Raw genomic sequence first — 22527 nt, 5'->3', positions numbered from 1 at the left:
CCCAGCTTTTTTTATGGTATTTGTTAAGCGTTTACTATGTGTAACAAACACCGTTCTAAGTGCTGAGGTAAGTACAAGTTAATCAGGTCAGATGTAGTTCCTGTTCCCATATAGGACTCACAGTCTAAGTAGGAGGGACAACAGGCACTGAATCACCATTTTGCAGCTGAGGAAACAGAAGCACAGAGAAATGAAGTGACTTACCCAAGGTCACACTGTCGCTAAGTGCTGGAGCTGGGATTAGAACCCAGGTCTTCTGGCTCCCAGGCCCAGGCTTTAGCTACTAAGTTACGCTGCTTCCCAATTATAATTGTACCCAAACTCCACACAGTAGTCACTGAAAGTTGACTGCTCAAAATGAAGATACCATTCAGGGTACATCATCATCATCAATTGTATTTATTGAGCGCTTACTGTGTGCAGAGCACTGTACTAAGCGCTTGGGAAGTACAAATTGGCAACATATAGAGACAGTCCCTACCCAACAATGGGCTCACAGTCTAAAAGGGGGAGACAGAGAACAAAACCAAACATACTAACAATATTCTATTTATTTTATTCGATCATATGGAATACTCATTCATTCACTCAACCATATGGAATACTCATTCATTCAATCGTAGGGAATACTCATTCATTCACTCAACAGTATTCCATACGCATTCATTCGCTCCACCGTACGGAATACTCAACCATTCAATCATATGGAATGCTCATTCATTCCCTCAACCGAATTGAATACTCATTCATTCGCTCAGCCGTACTGAATACTCATTCATTCAATCGGATGGAATACTCATTCATTCGCTCAACCGTATGGAATACTCATTCACTCACCCAACCGTATTGAATATTCATTCATTCATTCAATCATATGGAATACTCATTCATTCACTCAACCATATGGAATACTCATTCATTCAAAAGTAGGGAATACTCATTCATTCACTCAACAGTATTCCATACGCATTCATTCGCTCCACCGTATGGAATACTCATTCATTCGTTCCACCATATAGAATACTCTCTAATAGCTTCCTCCTAAGCTCCTCCACTTCCTCCATGTCTCAAAGGTGCATTGAGATGTCACAGGGATAATCAAAGAAATACAATGATCAGGGAGAGGAATAGGAGAAAAAAAGTTTTCATGAACTATAGGTTACCTAAGCCCAAATCAATTTCCTATATCAGGAAGTGCCTAAAAGACCACAAAAGGCAGAACTTGAACTGCAGTACGAAAATACCTGTGCTTGTGAAGGAGAAGAACCAACAGCCAAATATAGCCGAGCACCATACCACATACTTCTGTCATGGCGAAGGCCCATGGAATCCTAGGAACACTTAAATAGAAAGAGAAAAAAAAATTGAGTTGCAAGACTGAAAAGAATGTGTGACTAGAGCTGCACATAAAAATGTAAGAAATCCAATTTGGTCAAGATTTTTTTTTTCAACTTCTATAGACATGTTTCCAGAATCTACGGAAGAAATCATCAGGTTAGGTAAAACGACATTTTTGGATCTATTATCGGCATCTTATGTTTCATAAAAAGCTGATAATTGCTCTCTCAGCTGCAACCCCTGTCAACTAAATGTTTTAAATTCAATAATTAGCATTCCCAGAACATAGTCACAGAAACAATTAGGACTTTAAGAGGTTATCTAGCTCATATTCCTGTTTCCAAACAGGGAATTAGCTCAACAGGCGCATAAAATACTTCATCACTATGCTGCTTAGTCACCTAGAGTCAGTCCTTGAGATCTAAGAAAAAGGACAGCTAACTAGATTCTCTATGCGGACTTGTGACAAGATTGTTAGATGAGAAGTTTTCTGCCTGGCCCTGTTCTTTCATCATCATCATCATCATCAATCGTATTTATTGAGCGCTTACTATGTGCAGAGCACTGTACTAAGCGCTTGGGAAGTACAAATTGGCAACATATAGAGACAGTCCGTACCCAACAGTGGGCTCACAGTCTAAAAGGGGGAGACGGAGAACAAAACCAAACATACTAACAAAATAAAATAAATAGAATAGATATGTACAAGTAAAATAATAAATAATTCTTTCATGCCCATTCCACCACCCCTCGGAGCACTCACTCCCCTCCCCTCCCCTCTTTCCCTCCATCTGACTCACAGACTCATATTAATCCCTTAGATCATCATATATTGGGTCTGAAAGACCCCAACGTTTGGTACAGGGATGTATATAATATCACTCAGCACTGGTGTACACATTGTATCGGGAAACAACATCTCTAGACTGTAAGCTCATTATGGGCAGGGAATGTCTCTGTTTATTGTTGTATTGTACTCTCCCAAGTACTTAGTACAGTGTTTGCACACAGTGAGCACTCAGTCATATTTATTGAACGAACAGCAGGGTCTGCTGCTCATGGTGGGAGTACACTGTTCCATGACCCCAGACCATATCTGATTTCATTTTCCAAGGGAGATCTTAATGATTGGAGTAGATTTGCAAGTCTTTCTCAACAGCAATGTACAAACCTGATAAAGACACAGCGGGGTCTATTGCTTTGGGGGCATTCACTCATTCAATCATATTAATTGAGCGCTTACTGTGTGCAGAGCACTACATTAAGCACTTGGAAAGTACAATTCGGCAACAGAGACAATCCCTACCTAACAATGGGCTGACTGGGATACCCTGTGCTATGGCCAGACTGCACCCAGACAAAACAAACCACTGTCTCGAACGGGGTGCTGTCGGCTTCCAGAGGGCTGGGTAAAGAAAGTATGAATGGCTCACCAAACCATTACCACTAGTGAGAAACAATTTAAGTGAAAGTCCTACTGATGGTGGGATGCCTCATCCAAAAATGTTCTACATGAGTAGGCTTATGTAGATGCACTGCTCACCCCCAAAGGGGGTGGGGACTAGAAAATGTGCCCTTAAAAACTGCCTGCCTCAACAAGGGTGGGGCTTTTGTTGAACAAAAGCTTCATGTAGAGAGAGAGACATGGAGACAAAAGAGAAAATAGTGCCAGGCATTTCACAAACACTACAATAACCCAAGAAGGAATAGCCTTTTTGTGTGTCCAATATGGCGGGACTCATGGGTAAACCTCACCGTCACTGATGTCATCTTCTAATTCAAAAGACAATTATATATATTGGGGTTCTAGATAACTTGGGGCCACTTGAAGTCACTAATCTGGACCCAGGAAACCTGAGATGGCTAGAGTTCCAACATCAGAGTGACAGACAGGCTTATTTATATCAATTAATAGGATATTAGTGTGTCCTGTAGCACTTAGGGGAGTCCAACAGAATTATTATACATGATCCCTGCCTTCAAGAAGCTTACGATCATAGAGTGGAGAGACATTTAAATTAGAGATGGGGTAAGTGAATAATAATGATAACAACAGTATTGTTAAGCACTTGCTAGGTGCCAAGCATTGTAGTAAGTGCTGGGGTAGAGTATACAGTAATAATAATAATAATAATAGTTTTTGTTAAGCGCTTACTATGTGCCGAGCACTGTTCTAAGTGGTGGGTTAGAAACAAGGTTATCAGATTGTCCCACGTGGGGCTCACAGCCTTAATCCCCATTTTACCGACAAGAGAAATGAGGCACAGAGAAGTGATGTGACTTGCCCAAAGTCACACAGCTGACAAGTGGCGGAGCCGGGATTAGAACCCACGACTTCTGACTCCCAAGCCCGGGCTCTTGCCACTGAGCCACACTGCTTCTCCGCTGCTTAGGTATGAGATATGTACCTAAGTACTATGGGGGTTATGAGTACTTAAATGGTTAGGTGCCACTGTGTAAGAGACAGTTGGGGGATATGGTGTAGGGAAATTAGAAATTAATCAGGGTGGCTTCTTGGAGGAGACTGGCTTTCAGAAGGACTTTGATGATGAGGAGAACAATAGTCCATGGTCTGTCGGAAGGTGGAGGGAATTTCAGGCAGGTGGTAGGGTGTGAGAAAGAGGTTGGTGGTGAGACTGATGAGAATGATGCACAGTGAATAGGTTGGCTTGAGAGGACAGAAGAGTAAGAGCTTGGGTGCTTACTGTGTGTAGGGCACTGTACTAAGCGCTGGGAGAGCACAAACAACAATATGACACATTCCCTGCCCATGAACTTACAGTCTGGCTCCTAAATAAAAATGAGCCATAAATAAGCAAATATAAATAATTTATTTACAATTTTATCAATAAATATGTATTTATACTTAATGTCTGTCTCTCCCTCTATGATGAGGAATTTCTGATTGATGTGGAGAGAAATGGGCAACTACTGGAGGTTTCTGAGCAATGTGTACACAGCTGTTTTTTTTAAAAAATGATCTGGGCACTTGAGTGAAATATGGGAGAGATTGGAGGCAGAGAGATCAGTTAGGAGACTGATGCAGCATTCAAGCCAGGATATTACATGGTGACCATCTGAACAGAGAAAAAGGGGAGGACTCTGCAAATGTTTTGGAAGGGGTTGGAAAAATTTTCATAAGGATACACTGACTCATCAGTCTGGAAAGATGAAAACAGACTGAAATCTATACAACTATAAAGGTTGGAGACAAAAGAAGCATGGGGACTTTTTGTTTTTTTCCCCTTATCAAATCCCACATGAGAACCACTGGGCTCCTTGAAGACCACGGGACCAAGATAAACAAAAACGAACTGCTTCCTTACATAACAGGTTTAGTTAAGCCTAAGGAATTTGTTGCCATTAGAAACTGTGCAGGCAAAAACCACAAAACGATATATTCAGGAAAGTTTAGATACATTCAAGAACGGGAATTTAGATAAACTAAGGGGTCCTACTAGATTACACTAGAGGGAAAAGTTAAGGATAAGTCTTGATAAGGAATTGATTTGATTAAAATAGATTGGAAAAAAAACAGGTATGGAGGAAGTGCATTCCAACCATCTGGATGGATATCAAGGAGGGCAAACAACAATCAAGTACAATTGGTGCCCCGCTACTGATGTGGAGTTGCCCTTTGGTTCCAAGATGACACTCCCAACGGTGAGACTGTTTCCTTGAGTGTGTCATGCTGAAAATCTCTTGCACATTTCAACACTGTACATGCGAAAACGCATTAGTACACCTTTCCATTCCGGTTTTAGGGCTGCTAAGCCATTGATAGTCAAGAAGGCAAAAGAATATCCTATGACCAGCAAGACACACGCTTGAATTGCAGAAGTAGTGATGCTTGGCACAGAACTCAGGGGTTCTCCATCCTGACCCAGGCTCTTTCCATCTGCTGGCTCCAAGCTTGGACCATGTAATGGAACTATTAGTCAATACTATTTCTACAATGTGGAACAACGTGGGATTTCCCTGACTGCTACAAACATCAGTAATCCATTTTAGGTTTAAGGTGATCCCTAGTGTCACTAATTCTTAAAGAGGGTTAAAGTGAAGCACCCATCATTTTGGCAGAAAGAATTAAGAAACTTGCTTCAGGTCTCATAACAACTTGGTGATTAATGCAGTACGGAAGCCAAGACTCCTAGTACTCAAGGTTATACGCCAACCGTAATCTCTCCCCAAGGTCAGAAGGTGGTAAATGAGGCACATAATTAGCCTCTAGTAGTCTCCATCAATTGCTATCCAAGACAGCCAAACATTCTCTTGGATACCCAGCTGAGAAAACGGAGACCAAAGAGTACAATGGTCTATTGTTTTTCATCTTTCAGCAGATGTTCCAAAAAAACAGAGACAAGCTGTGACAAGCCCCAAGAAACCCAAACAGAGATAAGGGAAGTTACTTATTCAAAGAAAATAACGTTATTTTCCACCACTCCACTGCAAGGGGGAGAAACAACAGAGAAAATGGAGGGTGTAAAAAAGCTGTTTTTTGATTTGTGGGTTTTAACTTTTTAAAATGTCACCACTGGCTACACCAGCAAACACTTCTGTTATTCAGTGATCCTTCTTCTTTGGTAATAATAATAATAATTGTGGTATTTGTTAAGCGCTTACTATGTGCCAGGCACTGTACTAAGAACTGGGGTGGACACAAGCAAATAGGGTTGGACACAGTGCCCGTCCCAGGTGGGGCTCACAGTCTCAATCCTTATTTTACAGATGAGGTAACTGAGGCCCAGAGAAATGAAGTACCTTGCCCAAGGTCACACAGCAGACAAGTAGTACAGCCAGGATTAGAACCTCTGACTTTCTACCTCCAAGGCCCGTGCTCTAACCACTAGACCATGTGTTGGAAGGAAGCCCACATGAGGCTCTGTCCAGGGGGAGATACCTCCTATTAGAGCAGAAAGTTCCAGCAGACAAAAAGCTGACTGACTCAAGGTCAAGGCTAAGGTGAAATTCCAGATAAGATCAGATCTAGAAGCTTCCAATTAGGGGGGAAGAAAAGTTATTCAATCTGGTCCTTCAAAGAAAGGAACATCAATTTTCTAACCTTAGCGTTGGCTAAGTAAAAGAAGATGAAAATCAAACTAGCAGAGGTGTTTGGGGGCATAACAACTTTGCTTTCTGGTCTGAGTGGGATTTTAAACTGGTCGTAATGATCAAAAAACTCGCCCCCTCCCTTCAAGGCTCCACCCTGATTTGAAATTGAACCACTTGATTCAGGTATATGTGAAAGCTCTAATGTTGAATATACAATAGGTTGACTACAGAGTAAAAAGAAGGATTACTCATCAAGACAACGTGCATCACCAATATTACCTTTTCTAGTGGCACTTAACTGAGGGTGGACTGAAATATCATCACATTGCACTGTGGGGGCCTGAGGACAACAATGGTGTTTTAATCTCTGCCCCCGTTTGCTAATCTATCCAGCTCTCTCCCCACTCAGGTTGTTTGCTCTTCCACATTTTATTTTCCTTCCATATGCTGGCTATGAGCTAACAAAATTAATTTTCTTGAATCATTTTTCTGAAGTGTCAGAATAGAGTACATTACCCTTTTTTGCAAGTGGACTGACAATGGTAAAAAGAGTCTACTCCAAGATACTCTGCGATGAACACATCCTAAACAGAACTCAGCTGTCAGAAGAGCCCGGAACACAGGTTAATATATGTGATGTTTGCTACTATTTTTATCAGCTGGGTTCTGCAAACTGCTAGGGACAAGAAACAGATTTCAAAAAGCTATGCCAAAGTTAATGAAGCAATAGAAAGATATTCTTCTTAATCCATGTCTGTGTCTATCTGGTTCTTTTAAATGGTACTTTACTTGTGACAGACACCGGGTCTCCTGCACGTTGTGGAAGATTAATAAATCCAAAATCAAGTAAATGATATAACTCCCTCAGCACAGTGAAATTTTCACGATATATACAAATCTCTGCTCTTCTTTTCAAATGAAAAAGGCTCACCTCTGGCAAAACTTGTACAACCCTCAGCATTTCCAGAAGTGACCATTGCAATTTTCTGGTACAGTTCGTCTGCGAGTTCTGCCCCCTCAGTTTAAACAATTCTTTGGTAGGGCACTTCACAGAAGTTGATTAATCACTTAAAGGTTCATCAAGAAGCTAGAAGATACTTATTGGGGCACCAAAGTTTTTCCTGGTTTTTTTTGGGGGGTGGTGGGGGGAGTTTGGATTAGGCAGTAGGATTCCCAACATCCTGCAACTATATAATTCCTACTTAGCATTAATCTCCTGGGCTAGCCTTATTCTTTCAACTAACAGTAGTAGCAATGTTATTTACTGGGCACCAACTGGAAGCAATGCACAGTACCAGGTGCTTGGGTAAGTATAACAGAGGTGCAGGACACTTTCTCTTATGGAATTTCACTCTAATGGAGGAGACAGAAAAATTTTGACTAAAAACTCTTCTTGGCCATCCAGGGAAGAACAGGTGTATTTCAGTTCACTTTTAATCTTTGTACTATAGGGCAAAAAAAGTTTATTTTTTCTCTGCCTGCTCTCCCCTTACAAAGGCAGTTTCATTTGCCTGGGATAAATCTTAGTGCCCCAATGTGAATAAGAAAATGGTTACCTCAAGGATCACAGAAAAATTCTAAGGAAGGTAGTCCAGCTATCATCAAAGTGATCTGCAGTCTTTGAATGAGATTTGTTAATGATTGTTAGAGTCATTTTCATCTTGGCTCAACTACTTTCCAAAAATCATTAAGACAATTTTTTTTACAAAACCAGTTGCTCAGGTTACTCACCTGTCTAGAAATATGTCTGGTAGCGGTGGATACGTCTGCATGTCAGGCACTCGCTCATGAACTATAACCATGACGAAAGACGTAAACCCAAACACTATGAAAACATACACACAACTCAATATTGTCTTCCAGTACTCTGGATCCAATCTTCTAACAATGTGCTTGTTTTTCCCATTCATATACTGGTACTGATCCGAATTCAAATCGGTAATGGGTCCATCACAGTCCCGGGGAAGCTCACCATTACAAAACCAGTCTGAACCCTGAAGAGAAGTGATGCAAGGTGTCAGGGGACCCACACTGTCACTATTGTAGCCCATCTCCTCCAAAACATCCATATGCTGTTTCTGCAATTTGCGTATTGACAGCATTAGCCTTTTGATGTCCCCCAGTACTTTGATTTCCAGGGGAGGGGACCGCAGATCAAATTCAGTCAATGTCAGGAGTGTGAGCCCATCAAGTCTGTGTTTATTGCATAAGATGTCCACATACTCGAAGAAGCCTTCTTCCTTCAACCATTTGGCCACATGCTTAGTTGTCCAACGGCGAATGCAAAGTTGGTTATGACCCGCCATTGTGCTGTTCTTCAGTGCCTAGGAAAGAATAGAAGGACACAAACTCAATACAAACTCAAAACCCACCACGAGAAGAAACAATGACATGAATACGTATATGAACTTATATGATTAAAGTTTGAGAAACAGCAGTGCACCCAGTTTTATTTGCCTATGGGAGGGAGGGAAAAAGATAACATAAAGGAGTTACATAGTCCTTCCTAGCCTTCTTATATAATGGCTATTTGTTTATATTATACCTGTATTAAAGTAAAACAAATGCTTCTCAAACAGGAAAGGCTACTGCACAAAAAAATTTCAGAGAATTATATTTCACATATGGCTTTCCCAATTTTGACACCTCCCACTTTAATTATGGGAGCGACACAAGATATATCGGGCACTCATGCATAGAACATCAAATTTCTCCTGTCAGATATATTCAGCACAGAAAATTTCTTCCTTGAAAGCACTATGAGGTGTCTTCTAATATAAAGAATATAGACACATATGTATAGATACATACATTTATATGTGTATGTAATACATATACTCATACCCCCTCACACATACAATATTACAACTTGCTTCCACTTAGCCTCAGACAAATTGTAACAACTTTTATCTACGAGAGGCTGTCATAAGGTCTAAGGCCTTTAAATAAAATGTAAACTGGATGGTAGATACCTTCTAAATGTTAAAGATTCAACTGAATTAGGCATTTTAAAAACAATATCGTTGGCTCCTTAATGGCCAGATGCCAGTGGAAAGAGCAGGGTTCTAGGAAGCAGAAGATGTATGTTCTACTCTTAGCTCTGCAAGGAGGAGAATGCTTGACATAGATGTGAGGCAGCGTGGCTCAACGGAAAGAGCCCGGGCTTGGGAGTCAAGGTCATGGATTCTAATCCTGGCTCCACCACTTATTAGCTGTGTGACTGCGGGCAAGTCACTTAACTTCTCTATGCCTCAGTTCCCTCATCTGTAAAATGAGGAGGAAGACCATGAGCCCCACGTGGGACAACCTGATTACCCTGTATCTCCCCCAGCACTTAGAACAGTGCTTGGCACATAGTAAGCACTTAAATACCATTATTGTTATTATTACTATGTGCCATCAGACCTCTAGACTGTAAGCTAATTGTGGACAAGGAACAGTCTGCTAATCCCGTTGTTTTGTACTCACCCAAGCACTTAGTACAGTGCTCTGCACATAGCAAGTGCTCAATAAATATAATAATAATAATAATAATAATAATAATAATAATAATAATAATGATGATGATGGATTGACTGGTGAAAGTTTCTGACCAAAGAACCATGTGGGACATTCTGCGAGGCAGACAGACCCTGAGGGAATTCTGGATAATGACTGGCTAATATGGGCAACGAATTCTGCAGCACTGATGGGATGAAGTACAGTCACATAGCTTGGGTATTCTGCTTGTGGTGAATCCCACACATCAAAAGGCTTTTGTGTGCACTAGGCCACATGCGTTGCGTGCTGCCTGCCCGCACCCCCCGCCCCACTGTACTCCAAGCCCAAGTGGGAATATGATTGTCAGAGACAAGAGCATGTGAGGGGTGCACTAGCACTATCATCAATTCCCTTGGGCAGATTCTCATTCCCAAAAAAGGACTGAGGCTGGTCCACTGCACCTGATAGAAGACTCCATCATCTTCACTGACCAGTCATGCTTTATACATTATTTTAAAACATCAGTAATGATTTTAGGTGCCACACTTAACCTAGAGTTCTATAATTGATATACATGTTATTCTAAAGCTTCTGAAATTCATTTTTTACTGCTTAATCTCATTGCTATAATTTGCACTTTTATATGCAAAAAAATGGTGGAAAGTAATACTTGGCAACTATAGAAGACCTTTTATATAACTGGCATTTCTTAAACTTGGAGGGAAGAGAAGCAATAGAGTAACAATGCTTCCAGGCTATAAACTTTTTTTAAAAATGATATTTGTTAAGTGCTTTCTATGTGCCAGGCACTGTACTAAGTTCTAGGATAGATAGAAGATAGTCAGGTTGGACACAGTCCCTGTCCCACATAGGGCTCGCAGTCCTAATCCCTATTTTATAGATGAGGTCACCGAGGCACAGAGAAGTTAAGCAACTTGCCCAACGTCACAGAGCAGGCAAATGGTGGAGCCAGATTTAGAACCCAAGTCCTCTGACTCCCAGGCTTGTGGTCTTTTCACTGGGCCACCCTGCTTCTCAACTCTGTAGAAAACCCAGGAATGGGGGTGACAGTGGTAATGTGGCTCCGTGAGAGACAACAGTAGTAGTAGTAATAGTATTTACTAAGTGTTTAATGTGTGCAGAGCCTTGGGAAAGAGTATACAAAGGGAAATTAGATATGGATCTGGTCCCTCGAGGGGCTCGCAATCCATGAGTACCAGTTCCACCATGGAATCTCTGGGTTGAAATTCCTAAAATAAAAATTGTAGTAGCATCATACCTATATCATTTAACCAAAATGAGGAAAGCAAAGATGAAATGCTAGATGAAAATGGGTAAACTCCAAACGCAGGGTGGTTATAATGATAGGAAGCTTCGATTTTCTCAGAGATCTAGGCCACTGAGAAATGAAGGTAAGGTGTTTTTTTTTTTGGTTAGGATAAGTGACTTTCCTGCAACAATTGGTACCAGAGTTTTTGGAAAGAGAAAACTCTGGATTTAATTCCAAACAATGGACAACACCCAATGTGTGGGATTGCAAGTTAGCACAATCTAATTTAGCATTCTTACTGGGAAGGTTAAGACAAGGAAAACCAAGGATAGAAATTTTAGACCACATTAACTGAAAATAATAATAATAATAATGATGGTATTTATTAAGTGCTTACTATGTGCAAAGCACTGTTCTAAGCGCTGGGGAGGTTACAAAGTGATATACTAACCTTACTTGGGAAAAGGCTGAAAAGAGCACCTAAAAGACAAAGAAGTCATGATGCTGCATCTCCGCCGAGTGGACAGAGCACAGGCCTGGAATCAGAAGGACCTGGGTTCCAATCCTGGCTCTGCCACTTGTCAGCTGTGTGACCTTGGGCAAGTTTCTTCACTACTGTGCCTCAGTTACCTCATCAATCTGTAAAATGCAGATTGAGACTGCAATCCCCACATGGGACAGGGACTGTATCTAGCTTCATTTGCTTGTATCCACCCCAGCGCTTAGTACAGTGCTTGGCATATAAAAACACTTAATACCATCATCATTATTATTATTATTATTATTATTAAAAACAACACATTTTATGTGCTACTAAAGTGGGTAAATAAAATGAGGCAAACAAAATATTTACATGGCTAACTGGAAAAATCAAAAGAGGCTATCGTAGAGAGGAGAGAAGTCATCCTTTAAAGGTCAGTAGTCTCATTCAAGTAAGAACAAGAAGGGTGAATAGGATAGGTACAACCAGAAAATTAGGCAGGGAGCTTGAAAAGCACCTTGTTAATGGCACCAAAGATAATAATCACCATTGGTCAAATATATGAAGAACAGGAATCAGGGGGACCACTGAAAGAGGATGAAAAGGAAATAGCTGAAAGGCTCTACTAAGGAAGAGGTCCTGAAGGTACCTAAGCCCCAGCTGTTTTGCAAGCACAGTGCATGCTCAATAAATATCACTAACAGATCGATTTTGAGTAATAAACAGGTAAGAAAAACTAGGCCAATTTGTTTTAAAGATCCAGGATGTTTTCAACCAAAATGATTACGTCAGTTCAAGGAAATTGCCAGGGCCAGATGGCACCCCCAAGCTTTCTGAAGGATTCTGGAAGGAAAGTTGTACAGCTCTTGGAAAGAGTGTGTTTTCTCTCATAAAATGCTACCTCACCAGAGAACTGACGGATTACCACTGCAATCCAAATCTTAGGGATGATCTTGGGAATTATTGCTGGTGAGAAGAATTTCTTACTGGGAAAACTCATGAAGTCTATAAACAAGTTTAAGATCCATGGGTACTCAGCAAACACTAGCTGTTGGAGGAAAGTGATACAGTTCCTTCACGCTTCATTAATGAAGTGTTGTTTTTTCTGAAAGGGTTACTAAGTGTATGTTCAGGAGATATCCAATGGACAAAATATATTTAGATTTCCAAAAGGCCTTTGACAAAGTTCCTACTTACAAAGCTTTTTAATTCATCAATCTGGCAATGATATTTACTGAGCACTTACTGTGTGCAGACCACTGTACTTAGTAAACCTTGGGAGAGTATAATACGACTTGGCAGAAACAATCCCTAGCCACAAACAGCTTACAGTTCAGAGGAGGAGACAGACAATAAAATAAATAGATATGGAAAACAGCAGAGGAGGAGCAGCATGACCTAGAGGAAACAGCATGGGTCTACAAGTCAGAGGACTTGGTTTTAAATCCTGGTTCTGCCACTTGCCTGCTGTGTGACTTTGGGCAAGTCACTTAATTACTCTGTAAATCAGTTGAATCATCCACAAAATGGGGATTCAATACCTGTTCTCCCTCCTACTTGGACTGTGAGGGCAGAGATCGCATCGACCAACTCTACTGTAGTATACTTTCCCAAGCACTTAGTAAAGTGCTCTGCACACAGTAAGTGTTCTCTAAATACTATTCTACAAATTCTATTAATTGACCGAAATGGAAGACTGCAGAGATGGAAGCGTGGCCTAGTGGAAAGACCACAAGCCTGGGAGTCAGGAGACCTGTTTCTAATCCCAGCTCTGCCACTTGCCTGCTGTGTTATTTCGGGCAAGTCACTTCACTTCTTTTTTAAAAAATTTTAATGGTATTTGTTAAGCACTTACTATGTATCATCATCATCATCATCATCAATCATATTTACTGAGCGCTTATTATGTGCAGAGCACTGTACTAAGCGCTTGGGAAGTACAAATCGGCAACATATAGAGACAGTCCCTACCCAACAGTGGGCTCACAGTCTAAAAGGGGGAGCCCCTGTACTAAGAGCTGGAGTAGCTACAAGCTAATCAGGCTGGATACAGTCCATGCCCCACATGGGGCTCACAGTCCCATTTTACAGGTGACACAACTGAGGCACAGAGAAGTAACTTGCCTAAGATTACACAGCAGACAAGTGGTGGACCCAGGATTAGAACTCAGGTCTTTTTTACTTCCAGACCCGTGCTCTCTCCACAAGACCACTCTGTGCCCCAGCTGCTTCATCTGTAACATAGGGATTAAGACTGTGAGCCCCATGTGGAACAAGGACTGCGTCCCACCTGATTACTTTGTATCTAACCTAGACCTTCAATATGGTGAAATGCCAGGCAGACAGGGAAAAACTTCAGGAGTAGTTCATAAATCCAGATGCGTGAAGCAGCACGGCTCAATGGCAAGAGCAAGGACTTGGAAGTCAGAGGTTGTGGATTCTAATCCCACTCTGCTGCTTGTCAGCTGGGTGACTTTGGGCAAGTCTCTTAACTTCTCTGTGCCTCGGTTACCTCATCTGTAAAATGGGGATTAAGACTGTAAACCCCACGTGGGACAAACTGATTACCTTGTATCTACCCCAGTGCTTGGCACATAGTAAGCGCTTAACAAATACCATCATTATTATTATCCTGTGTGGGTAGAAAAGTGGCAGGTAATCTTCAATATAAGTAAATGCAAAGCAGTGCATCTAAGGGGGAAAAACCCCCTAAATTACAACTACCGTCACAACACTGAAAACACCTTGGAGATCTTTTAAGCTGTCCCCTCACTGTGTGACTCAATGTGCAGAAAAAGGGCCAACAATATTCTGGGCCTCATCATAAGGGAGTAGAAGACAAAGCTTGAATTTAAGCTCTGGTATATAAAATTGTAATATGTCTAACTGGGATACAACATACAGTTCTAGTTGCGGCATCTTAAGAAAGTCAAAATCAACTTGGAGAAGGCACCAAGGGAAGGGAACCAAGAAGGGAAGGGAACCAAGGCACCAAGATGATCAGAGGAGTGGAGTAGCTTCCAGATGATGACAGAAATGAGAAGCAGCGTGGCTCAGTGGAAAGAGCACGGGCTTTGGAGACAGAGATCATGGGTTCAAATCCCGGCTCCGCCAATTGTCAGCTGTGTGACTTTGGGAAAGTCACAACTTCTCTGTGCCTCAGTTCCCTCATCTGTAAAATGGGGATTAAGACTGTGAGCCCCACGTGGGACAACCTGATCACCTTGCATTCCCCCAGCGCTTAGAACAGTGCTTTGCACATAGTAAGCGCTTAACAAATACCATAATTATTATTATTACAGCTTGTTGTTCGCCACATTCCACACCACCAGGAGGCCATCTGAAGGCAGCTCAAAACAGGCAAAGAGAAAGCCTTTTCCACAAACAGATGGCAAATATGCCATAGAAAGTCAAAGAGGCTGAAGATATTAATAGCAGGTGGAAAACTGCAAATACATTTTATGACAAGAAGTCATAAAAGGTCCTCCAAAAGTGGTAGAGGGAAAATAGATATGTTAGAGGGGAAAGCAACAGCTGTTGGAAGGCTCAAGAAGGGTCAGATTCCATGATGAGTTACTCGAAGAAAGATGGAAAACGAAAACTCCAACTCAACAGAATTAGATCATCCAAAGTCCTGGAAGTAGTCATTTAAAAATTACTGTTCGTTAATGTAGAAGCTCACACCCAGGAAGATACACAACTGATTATAAACTGCTTCACTGAATCAGCCAGGTACTACGGTCAAACGATAAGTCTCCAGAAGAGTGAAGGGATGGGACAGAATGCACCAGGAAACCCATTCACATAACCATAAATTCATATTAACCACACAGAGATAAGAGCTGGAATAAAATACTGTTCCTTAGGGCAGCCCACTGGCCAACAATGCAATGATAGATAAAGAGACAGAAAGAGTCCTCTGGAAAATCATCAAACCAAGTGTAAGCCAGTGTGATATCTGAATAAAATACTGTTCCTTAGGGGAGCCCACTGACCAACAATGCAATGACAGATAAAGAGACAGAAAGCGTCCTCTGGAAAATCATCGAATCAAGTGTAAGCCAGTGTGATATCTGGCTCCAGGCTTAACTAAAGGTCTACAGAACTGTACACTGTCCAACCTTCTTTACTGGCTGAGGCATTATATCTGGTTCCTTGAGCAGTTCTACTTGCATTCTCAATATCAAATGGCAAGACAAGATCATGAACAATGAAGTTCTGGAACATAGTCTCCAGCATCCTCGCTTGCTCACCTCAATCAATCCATGGTATTTATTTAATGCCTAATTCATTCATTCAATTTTATTTCTTGAGAGCTTACTATGTGCCGAGCACTGTTCTAAGCACCTGGAAGCATACAACAGAGTTGGGAGATATGTTCCTTGCTCAAAAGGAGCTTACAGTCTGGAGGAGGAGACAGACACTAATATAAATTATGGACGTGTACATAAGTGCTGTGGGGATGAGGGTAGTGCGAATATCAGCTGCTTAGAGGATACAGACCCAAGTGTATAGGCAACACAGAAGGGAGAGGGAATCAAAAAATAAGGGCTTAAATGGGGAAGGCCTCTTGGAGGAGATGTGATCTTGGAGGAGATGTGATCTTGGAGGACATGGGAAAGGGGTTGGTAGTGAGATAGATGAGATCGAGAAACAGTGAGCAGGCTGACACTAGAGAAGTGAAGTGTGGGCTGGTCTGTAGTAGGAAATCAGTGAGGTAAGGTAGGAGGGGATGAGTTGATTGAACGCTTTAAAGCTGATGGTAAGGAGTTTCTGTTTAATACCAAGGTGGATGGGAAACTTTTGGAAGTCCTTGAGGAGTGGGAAGATTGGACAACTTTTTTCATAAAAATGATGCAAGCAGCAGAGGGAAGTATGGACTGGAGTGAGGAGAGACAGGAGGGAGGGAGGTCAGCAGGGAGCCTGACGCGGCAGTCAAGGTGGAATTTAAGTGCTTGGATCAACATTGTAGCAGTTTAGATGGCGAGGAAAGGGTGGATTTTAGCAATGTTGTGAAAGTAGAACTGAGAAAATTTAGTGATGGTTTGAATATGTGGGTTGAATGACATAGCTAAGCTATATGAGATACACGAGGAGAATGATCACCAGCAGCTAAACTCAAACACCTACCGTAAGGAAAGCTGAAATGTGGGAACTGAAAGCAGAGGCCAGAGAAAGCATTTTAAAGACAAGGTAGAATAAAACTTGAGAAAATGCTGCATCCCAGCTGAAAACTAAGAGTCAACTGCAGAGGATGGACATGTATGACATCAAGAAATGAGAGTCTCTTCAAGCAAAAGCTTCACATAGAATGAAAGAGGAGGCAAAAGAGAAAAAAAAGTAAATGCTGGGCAAACACTAAGCACAACAAGGGACTACTTCTTTTAATGCCCAGTGTGGTCAGGACTGTGGATTCCACATTGGCTTTTTTGTCAATACATGCGCTCACAAGTATACTTCACCAATGGTTGTGACTTCTTCAAATGTAAAGGACAACTATAGATTCAAGGGCAAAATTAAATGGCATGTCTATAACTACTGGGCAGAATGGACAATGATCTGATCCAGTATGGAATTTCTGATGCTCTTAAACTTGGGAACGTCCATTTCCATTCCTACTATGAGAACTAGTAATGCTTGCCTTTCTGAGAATATTCACCTAAAGATCAATAATAATAATGATGATAAAAGTGATGTTAGTTAAGTGCTTTTTCTGTGCCCAATAATATACTCAGTATCGGGATAGAAATACTACAATCAGGTTGGACACAGTCCCTGTCCCTCATGGCACTCAATCCTACAGGGTAATCAATCCATCACAAGTACCAAAGGAGTTTGTTTGACAGTGGCATACATTTTACAGCCTGAATACCTCCAAGTTACTTTGCAACAGACCCACAGACCTCACTCATAAATTGAACATTGTAGAAAAATGCTCAAGAGTGACTGCACGTGAGAATTATTCCTCAATCTTTTTAAAAAAATCCTTGATTTCAGGGACCCATAATTCACTTGTGTTGAAATGATGTACTTTATTTTTTGAAAGAAACGCTCTCATTGTATTCATCCACTGTAGTGACAGAAACAATTTTAATTTTTCAAGACTGAATTAACACCCACCTAATGTGAAGCTGCATTTAAAAATCAAGGTTTCTAGCACACTCCCACTGAGAAAGATATATAGATAGAAATGACTTATAACCACTCACCTATCATAGTATAAAAATCCTACCCCATGGGAATCTAATTTTTCTATTGTAATAATACACCTGGAGATTATTTTGCTTTCAGTAAATGGGAGCCTAAAACTACATATACTGCAGATGCATTTGTTCATTAATGTTTGTCACATCAAATGGATTACATTTTAACTCGCCCTGTCAAATTCTTTCAAACTTGCTTCAATTTAAAACCCTCATTTCTCCTGAGTATTTTCCAACTTTTAATTTAATGACTGAAGTTAAGGTGACTGTTTTGAAAACAAAGCAAAGCTCTAGCTGAATCCAAGCAAAGAGGGGGAACCCCTTGAACAAACTCCTTCTGTCACTGTGCAAGTATAGATATGCCCTCCAGTTTGAAGACAATGCTCTTTGTGGGCAGGGAATGTGTCTACTAACTGTTTTATTGTGCCCTCCTTAGCTCTTAGTACAGGGCTTTGCGCATAGTAAGTGCTCAGTAAATATGATCAATTGCTTAATGAATGTGAGGTGTCATGTTTCATGCAACCTGGATGTGCACCTTTTTTGACTTCCTGCCATTCTACGTGAATACTGGTCAGACACCAATGGGTAAGAGGGGAAAGGTATAGTTTACCACCAGCAGAATATGTGGTTGAATTACTTTTTAAGTAGTAGTTGTCTGTTCTGAAGCACTGGCTTCTGGTACAACATTTTGAGAGACAAAAATTGCAGTCTGGCCATAGAACAGAATATTTCTAAGACTCCTACAGCAACAATGTGCCCAATTTCATTTTATTATCCATCTTTGAATATAACATTCAGAGTGGCTTACCTGTTCTCCCTCTTACTTGGACTGCGAGTCCAATGTGTCTGACCTGATTATCTTGTATCTACCCCAGTACATACTATAGTGCTTGGCATATCTTTTTTTTTTTACTTTTAAAATAGCATTTGTTAAGTGCTTACTATATGCCAAGCACTGTACTAGATAGATACTGGGATAGATACAAACTGGGATAGATACAAACTAATCTGACTGGTCACAGTCTATGTCCCTCCCACATAGAGCTCACAGTCTTAATCATCATTTTACAGAAGATTTAACTGATGCACATAGTGGTTAAGTAACCTACCCAAGGTGACACAGCAGACAATATGATTGATTGACAAGTCCCAGAGTCAGGATTAGAACTTAAATCCTCTGACTCCAAGGCCTGTGCTCTTTCCATTAGGTTACACTGTTTCTCAATAAAACAGTCATAGTACACCTTAAGTACTTAAATACCATCATTATTATAAATCATAATGCATCAAACGACTTTTCCCTTTTTCTTGCAAAGCACAAAACACTGAATAATGATAAATGTACTGCTGACCTCATGAAAACTAGACAGACCAGAGTTGGAGGTGGAACATACACAGGGAAAGGTGGTTGTTTCAGGCACTCGCTGATTAATGTTTCCTCAACACAGGTCTTCTTACAACAAATACCTCAGCACTTCTGCACCACTTCAGTATTTATGCATGCACAAACTCCATGAGCACTTTTTACATATCTCTATTTAGTACTTCTTCCTCCTAAATATAAATTATGTTATCTGTCTCCCCCATTAAGACTGTAAATCCCTTGAGGGCAGAGGTTGCATCTTCTACCTCTACAGAAGTTAAGTCTCTGCACACAGTAGGACACACATACAGTAGCAAATTGCCCAGATAACTCAAGCCCCCAAATTGACTTTGGCTTCAATTATCCAGAGACTTCAAAAGAAACCCTTTGATAAATAGAAAGCATCTAAGAAACACCATAAAAATAAAATATCTAGAAAATTGAGGATGGTGGATATTTGCACCCAGGTCGCTGTTTCTGGGTTGACTAGGGCTATTTTTGTTGTCCACTGGATAATAAACCTTACTTTCAAATAGGAATAAATATTTCAGAAGGGATCCCTTGGGTCAGCACCATCCCCATCAGAGAGAGTTTAAACCCTCTCCAGGGTTTCAGTTATTCTGTTAGGAATTGCCAGGTAATAAGTTTTACTGTTCCATTAGGTGATATTTAAGACAGGCTCTCCCTATGACAATCAATCATTTCTCTCTCCTTACCTCTTGCCTGCCCAAAACAAGCAAATATACCAAGCAGCTATATAAACACAGAGTAACTATAGTACTTTAGCATACTCAGAATATTGCATCATTCCCTCTAAAAGTTTACTCTAGTACACATTCATTCAGCTCCTACCACTGATCCTTAGGGCAGCTTTCAAAATACATTTCCACCTAATGTGTATTCACCTTGAGCTATTTCAGTCCTGGGGTTTCTCAAGTACAGGATGTATTGATGTAGATATATAGGGAAGAAGATGAAATGCTATAGTTATTTATGATTCCATTATTATTGTTATTATGAGAAACAGCGTGGCCTAGTGCATAGATCATGGGGAGTCAGAAGGACCAGGATTCTAATACCGGCTCCGCCGCTCTTCTCTTGTGTGACCTTGGGCAAGTCACTTAACGTCTATGTGCCTTAGGACCTCATCTGTAAAATCGGGATTAATATTGTGAGCCCCATGTGGGCCACGGACTGTGTCTGACCTGATTGGCTTGTATCAACCCCAGTGCTTAATAAAATGTCCAGGACATAGTAAGCGCTAAACAAATACCTTAAAAAAAACACACCTCACCATAAACCCAGGTGGCTAACTCTCTTTCTAGCCCCTACTCTATTCATGCTCTTCCCTCAACATCCTTCCTGACTTCCCATGAACACGCTTCCCCAATACTGTAATTTACCATCAAAATATTCCAGTTCACTCCCATCCTTATGGTATCATTCTTGAGATTTGTCCTTTGGCTTAATTTGGCCCATTTTTCACCCTCCTTATAATCTGAATCTTTCCTTCTTGAATAATTTAATAACTAATTTCCCCTAGCAACCCTCAGTTTACACACAACTTGGTCTTTGACTAACAAACAGGCTTTGAAGTTTCCTATTCAGTTGCCAGAAATTAAGAGTTCTCACAGAGAAGAAACCTCCTCAAGGCCTCCCAGCCTGCTGCAGCACCATAAAAATATGACATCTTAGAGCAACCTGCTCCACTATTTCAGGTCAGGACATGCTCTCTAATTATACACTACATAGTTTCAGGACAACACAAGTCACTACTTGGCAAAGGATACGAAAACCTGTAATTTCAGGCTATAGTAAGATGATATTACAAAGCTTTATAGGCAATGTTTTTTAAGTATTGTCATTTGGAATCTCACTTATTTTTCCTGTCTAAGCCTATGTCAGTGTGATAGAATCCCACTGTTAAATCACTTGGAAGTTATTAATATCAATGTTCTCTCCTCAAAATAATTCAGAGTGATTTAAAACATGTTAAGGAAGTTATTTGGTTATTTTATACATTTACAATAACTCAGCTTCCCAAATAAGCAGCAAGAAAGAAAAAGGGACTTCGGGGACCTAGAAATTAGTTTCCTGACCATTACACACTTGGTTAAAAGGCTCACATATTATGAAATTTTGAGATAAATTTCCAGTATCTGTAAGGGAGGCTGGTTAAAAAAAAATCTGCTAAGCAGTCATTCTTGAAATATTTCAACATGAAGTATTCTTAAAAAAAGATAGGAGGTAAGTGTACATATAATAGTATTTTTTGAAATCTAAAATGTAACCTAATCATCAAAATAATAACATTCATTCATTCAATCATATTTATTGAGCACTTACTGTGTGAAGAGCACTGTATAGGCACTTGGGAAAGTAGAAACAACAATAAACAGTGATATTCCCTACCCACAAGGAGTTCAAAGTCTGGGGGGGCGGGGGAGAAGACGACAGACATCAATACAAATAAATAAAATTACTGATATGTACAAAAGTGTTGTGGGGCTAGGAGGAGGGAAGAGGAAAGGGAGCAAGTCAGGGTGATGAAGAAGGTAGTGGGAGATGAGGAAAATTGGGGCTTAATCTGGAAAGGCCTCTTGGAGGAGATGTGTCTTCAATAAGGCTTTGAATGGGGGTGAGTAATTGTCTGTCGGATTTGAGGAGGGAGGGTATTCCAGGCCAGAGACAGGACAGTAATGACAGTATTTTAAAAGCACTTAAAAAGTGCCAAGCACTGTGCTTAGGACTGGGAAAGATACTAAATAATCACATCAGACACTTTCCCTGCCCATAGGAGGCTCAGAATCTAAGAGGGAAGGAGAACGCGTATTGTATTTCCACTTTACAGATGAGGGAATTGAGAGAAGTTTCTTGCCCAGCATTAGATAGTAAGCAGGTGGTAAAGCTGGGATTAGAGCCCAGGTCTCCTGATTTCCAGACCCCATGTCCTTTCCACTAGACCTCACTACCTCTCTCATAACAGGATAATACAAAAATTGTCAAATAACTGACAATTTAGCAACCAGAATTACCCGAGCTAAATGATACACTTTGAATCGGCTGTGACGGTTCCTGTCCTAGATATTATCACAGTCTAAAGACTTCTGGATTATAATTCTTCATTTTGCCATGTCCTAAAGATTTACAGAAAAACCCCCAAATCAATCAACGGTAATTATGAGCCACTTACTGAGTGCACAGCATTTTACTATGCACTTGGTACAATACAATATAAAAAAGTTGGCAGACGTATTCCCTGCCCACAAGAAGCTTACAGTCCTTTTTTATTTTTAATAATAATTATGGTACTTGTTAAGCACTTGCTATGTGCCAAGCA

At 40.7% G+C, this 22527-nt stretch overlaps 1 protein-coding gene across 2 annotated transcripts in view; it reads right to left on the bottom strand.

Moving 5' to 3' along the window:
- The window catches only part of SAMD8 (sterile alpha motif domain containing 8), a 49643-nt gene that overhangs the window by 8737 nt on the left and 18379 nt on the right, over positions 1 to 22527 (bottom strand). For both annotated transcript variants that reach the window (XM_038743656.1, XM_038743658.1), the window contains exons 2-3: positions 8122 to 8714; positions 1245 to 1340 (exon numbers count right to left, since the gene is read on the bottom strand). In XM_038743656.1, coding sequence (XP_038599584.1) covers positions 1245 to 1340; positions 8122 to 8696 — 671 coding nt within the window. In that variant the 5' untranslated portion in view covers positions 8697 to 8714. The remainder of the gene's footprint in view (positions 1 to 1244; positions 1341 to 8121; positions 8715 to 22527) is intronic.

Source organism: Tachyglossus aculeatus, chromosome 3, assembly GCF_015852505.1.
Source record: "Tachyglossus aculeatus isolate mTacAcu1 chromosome 3, mTacAcu1.pri, whole genome shotgun sequence".
Lineage (NCBI taxonomy): Eukaryota > Metazoa > Chordata > Mammalia > Monotremata > Tachyglossidae > Tachyglossus > Tachyglossus aculeatus.
Note: the sequence above shows the minus strand (reverse complement) of the source record. Positions and strands in the feature narration are given on the sequence as shown.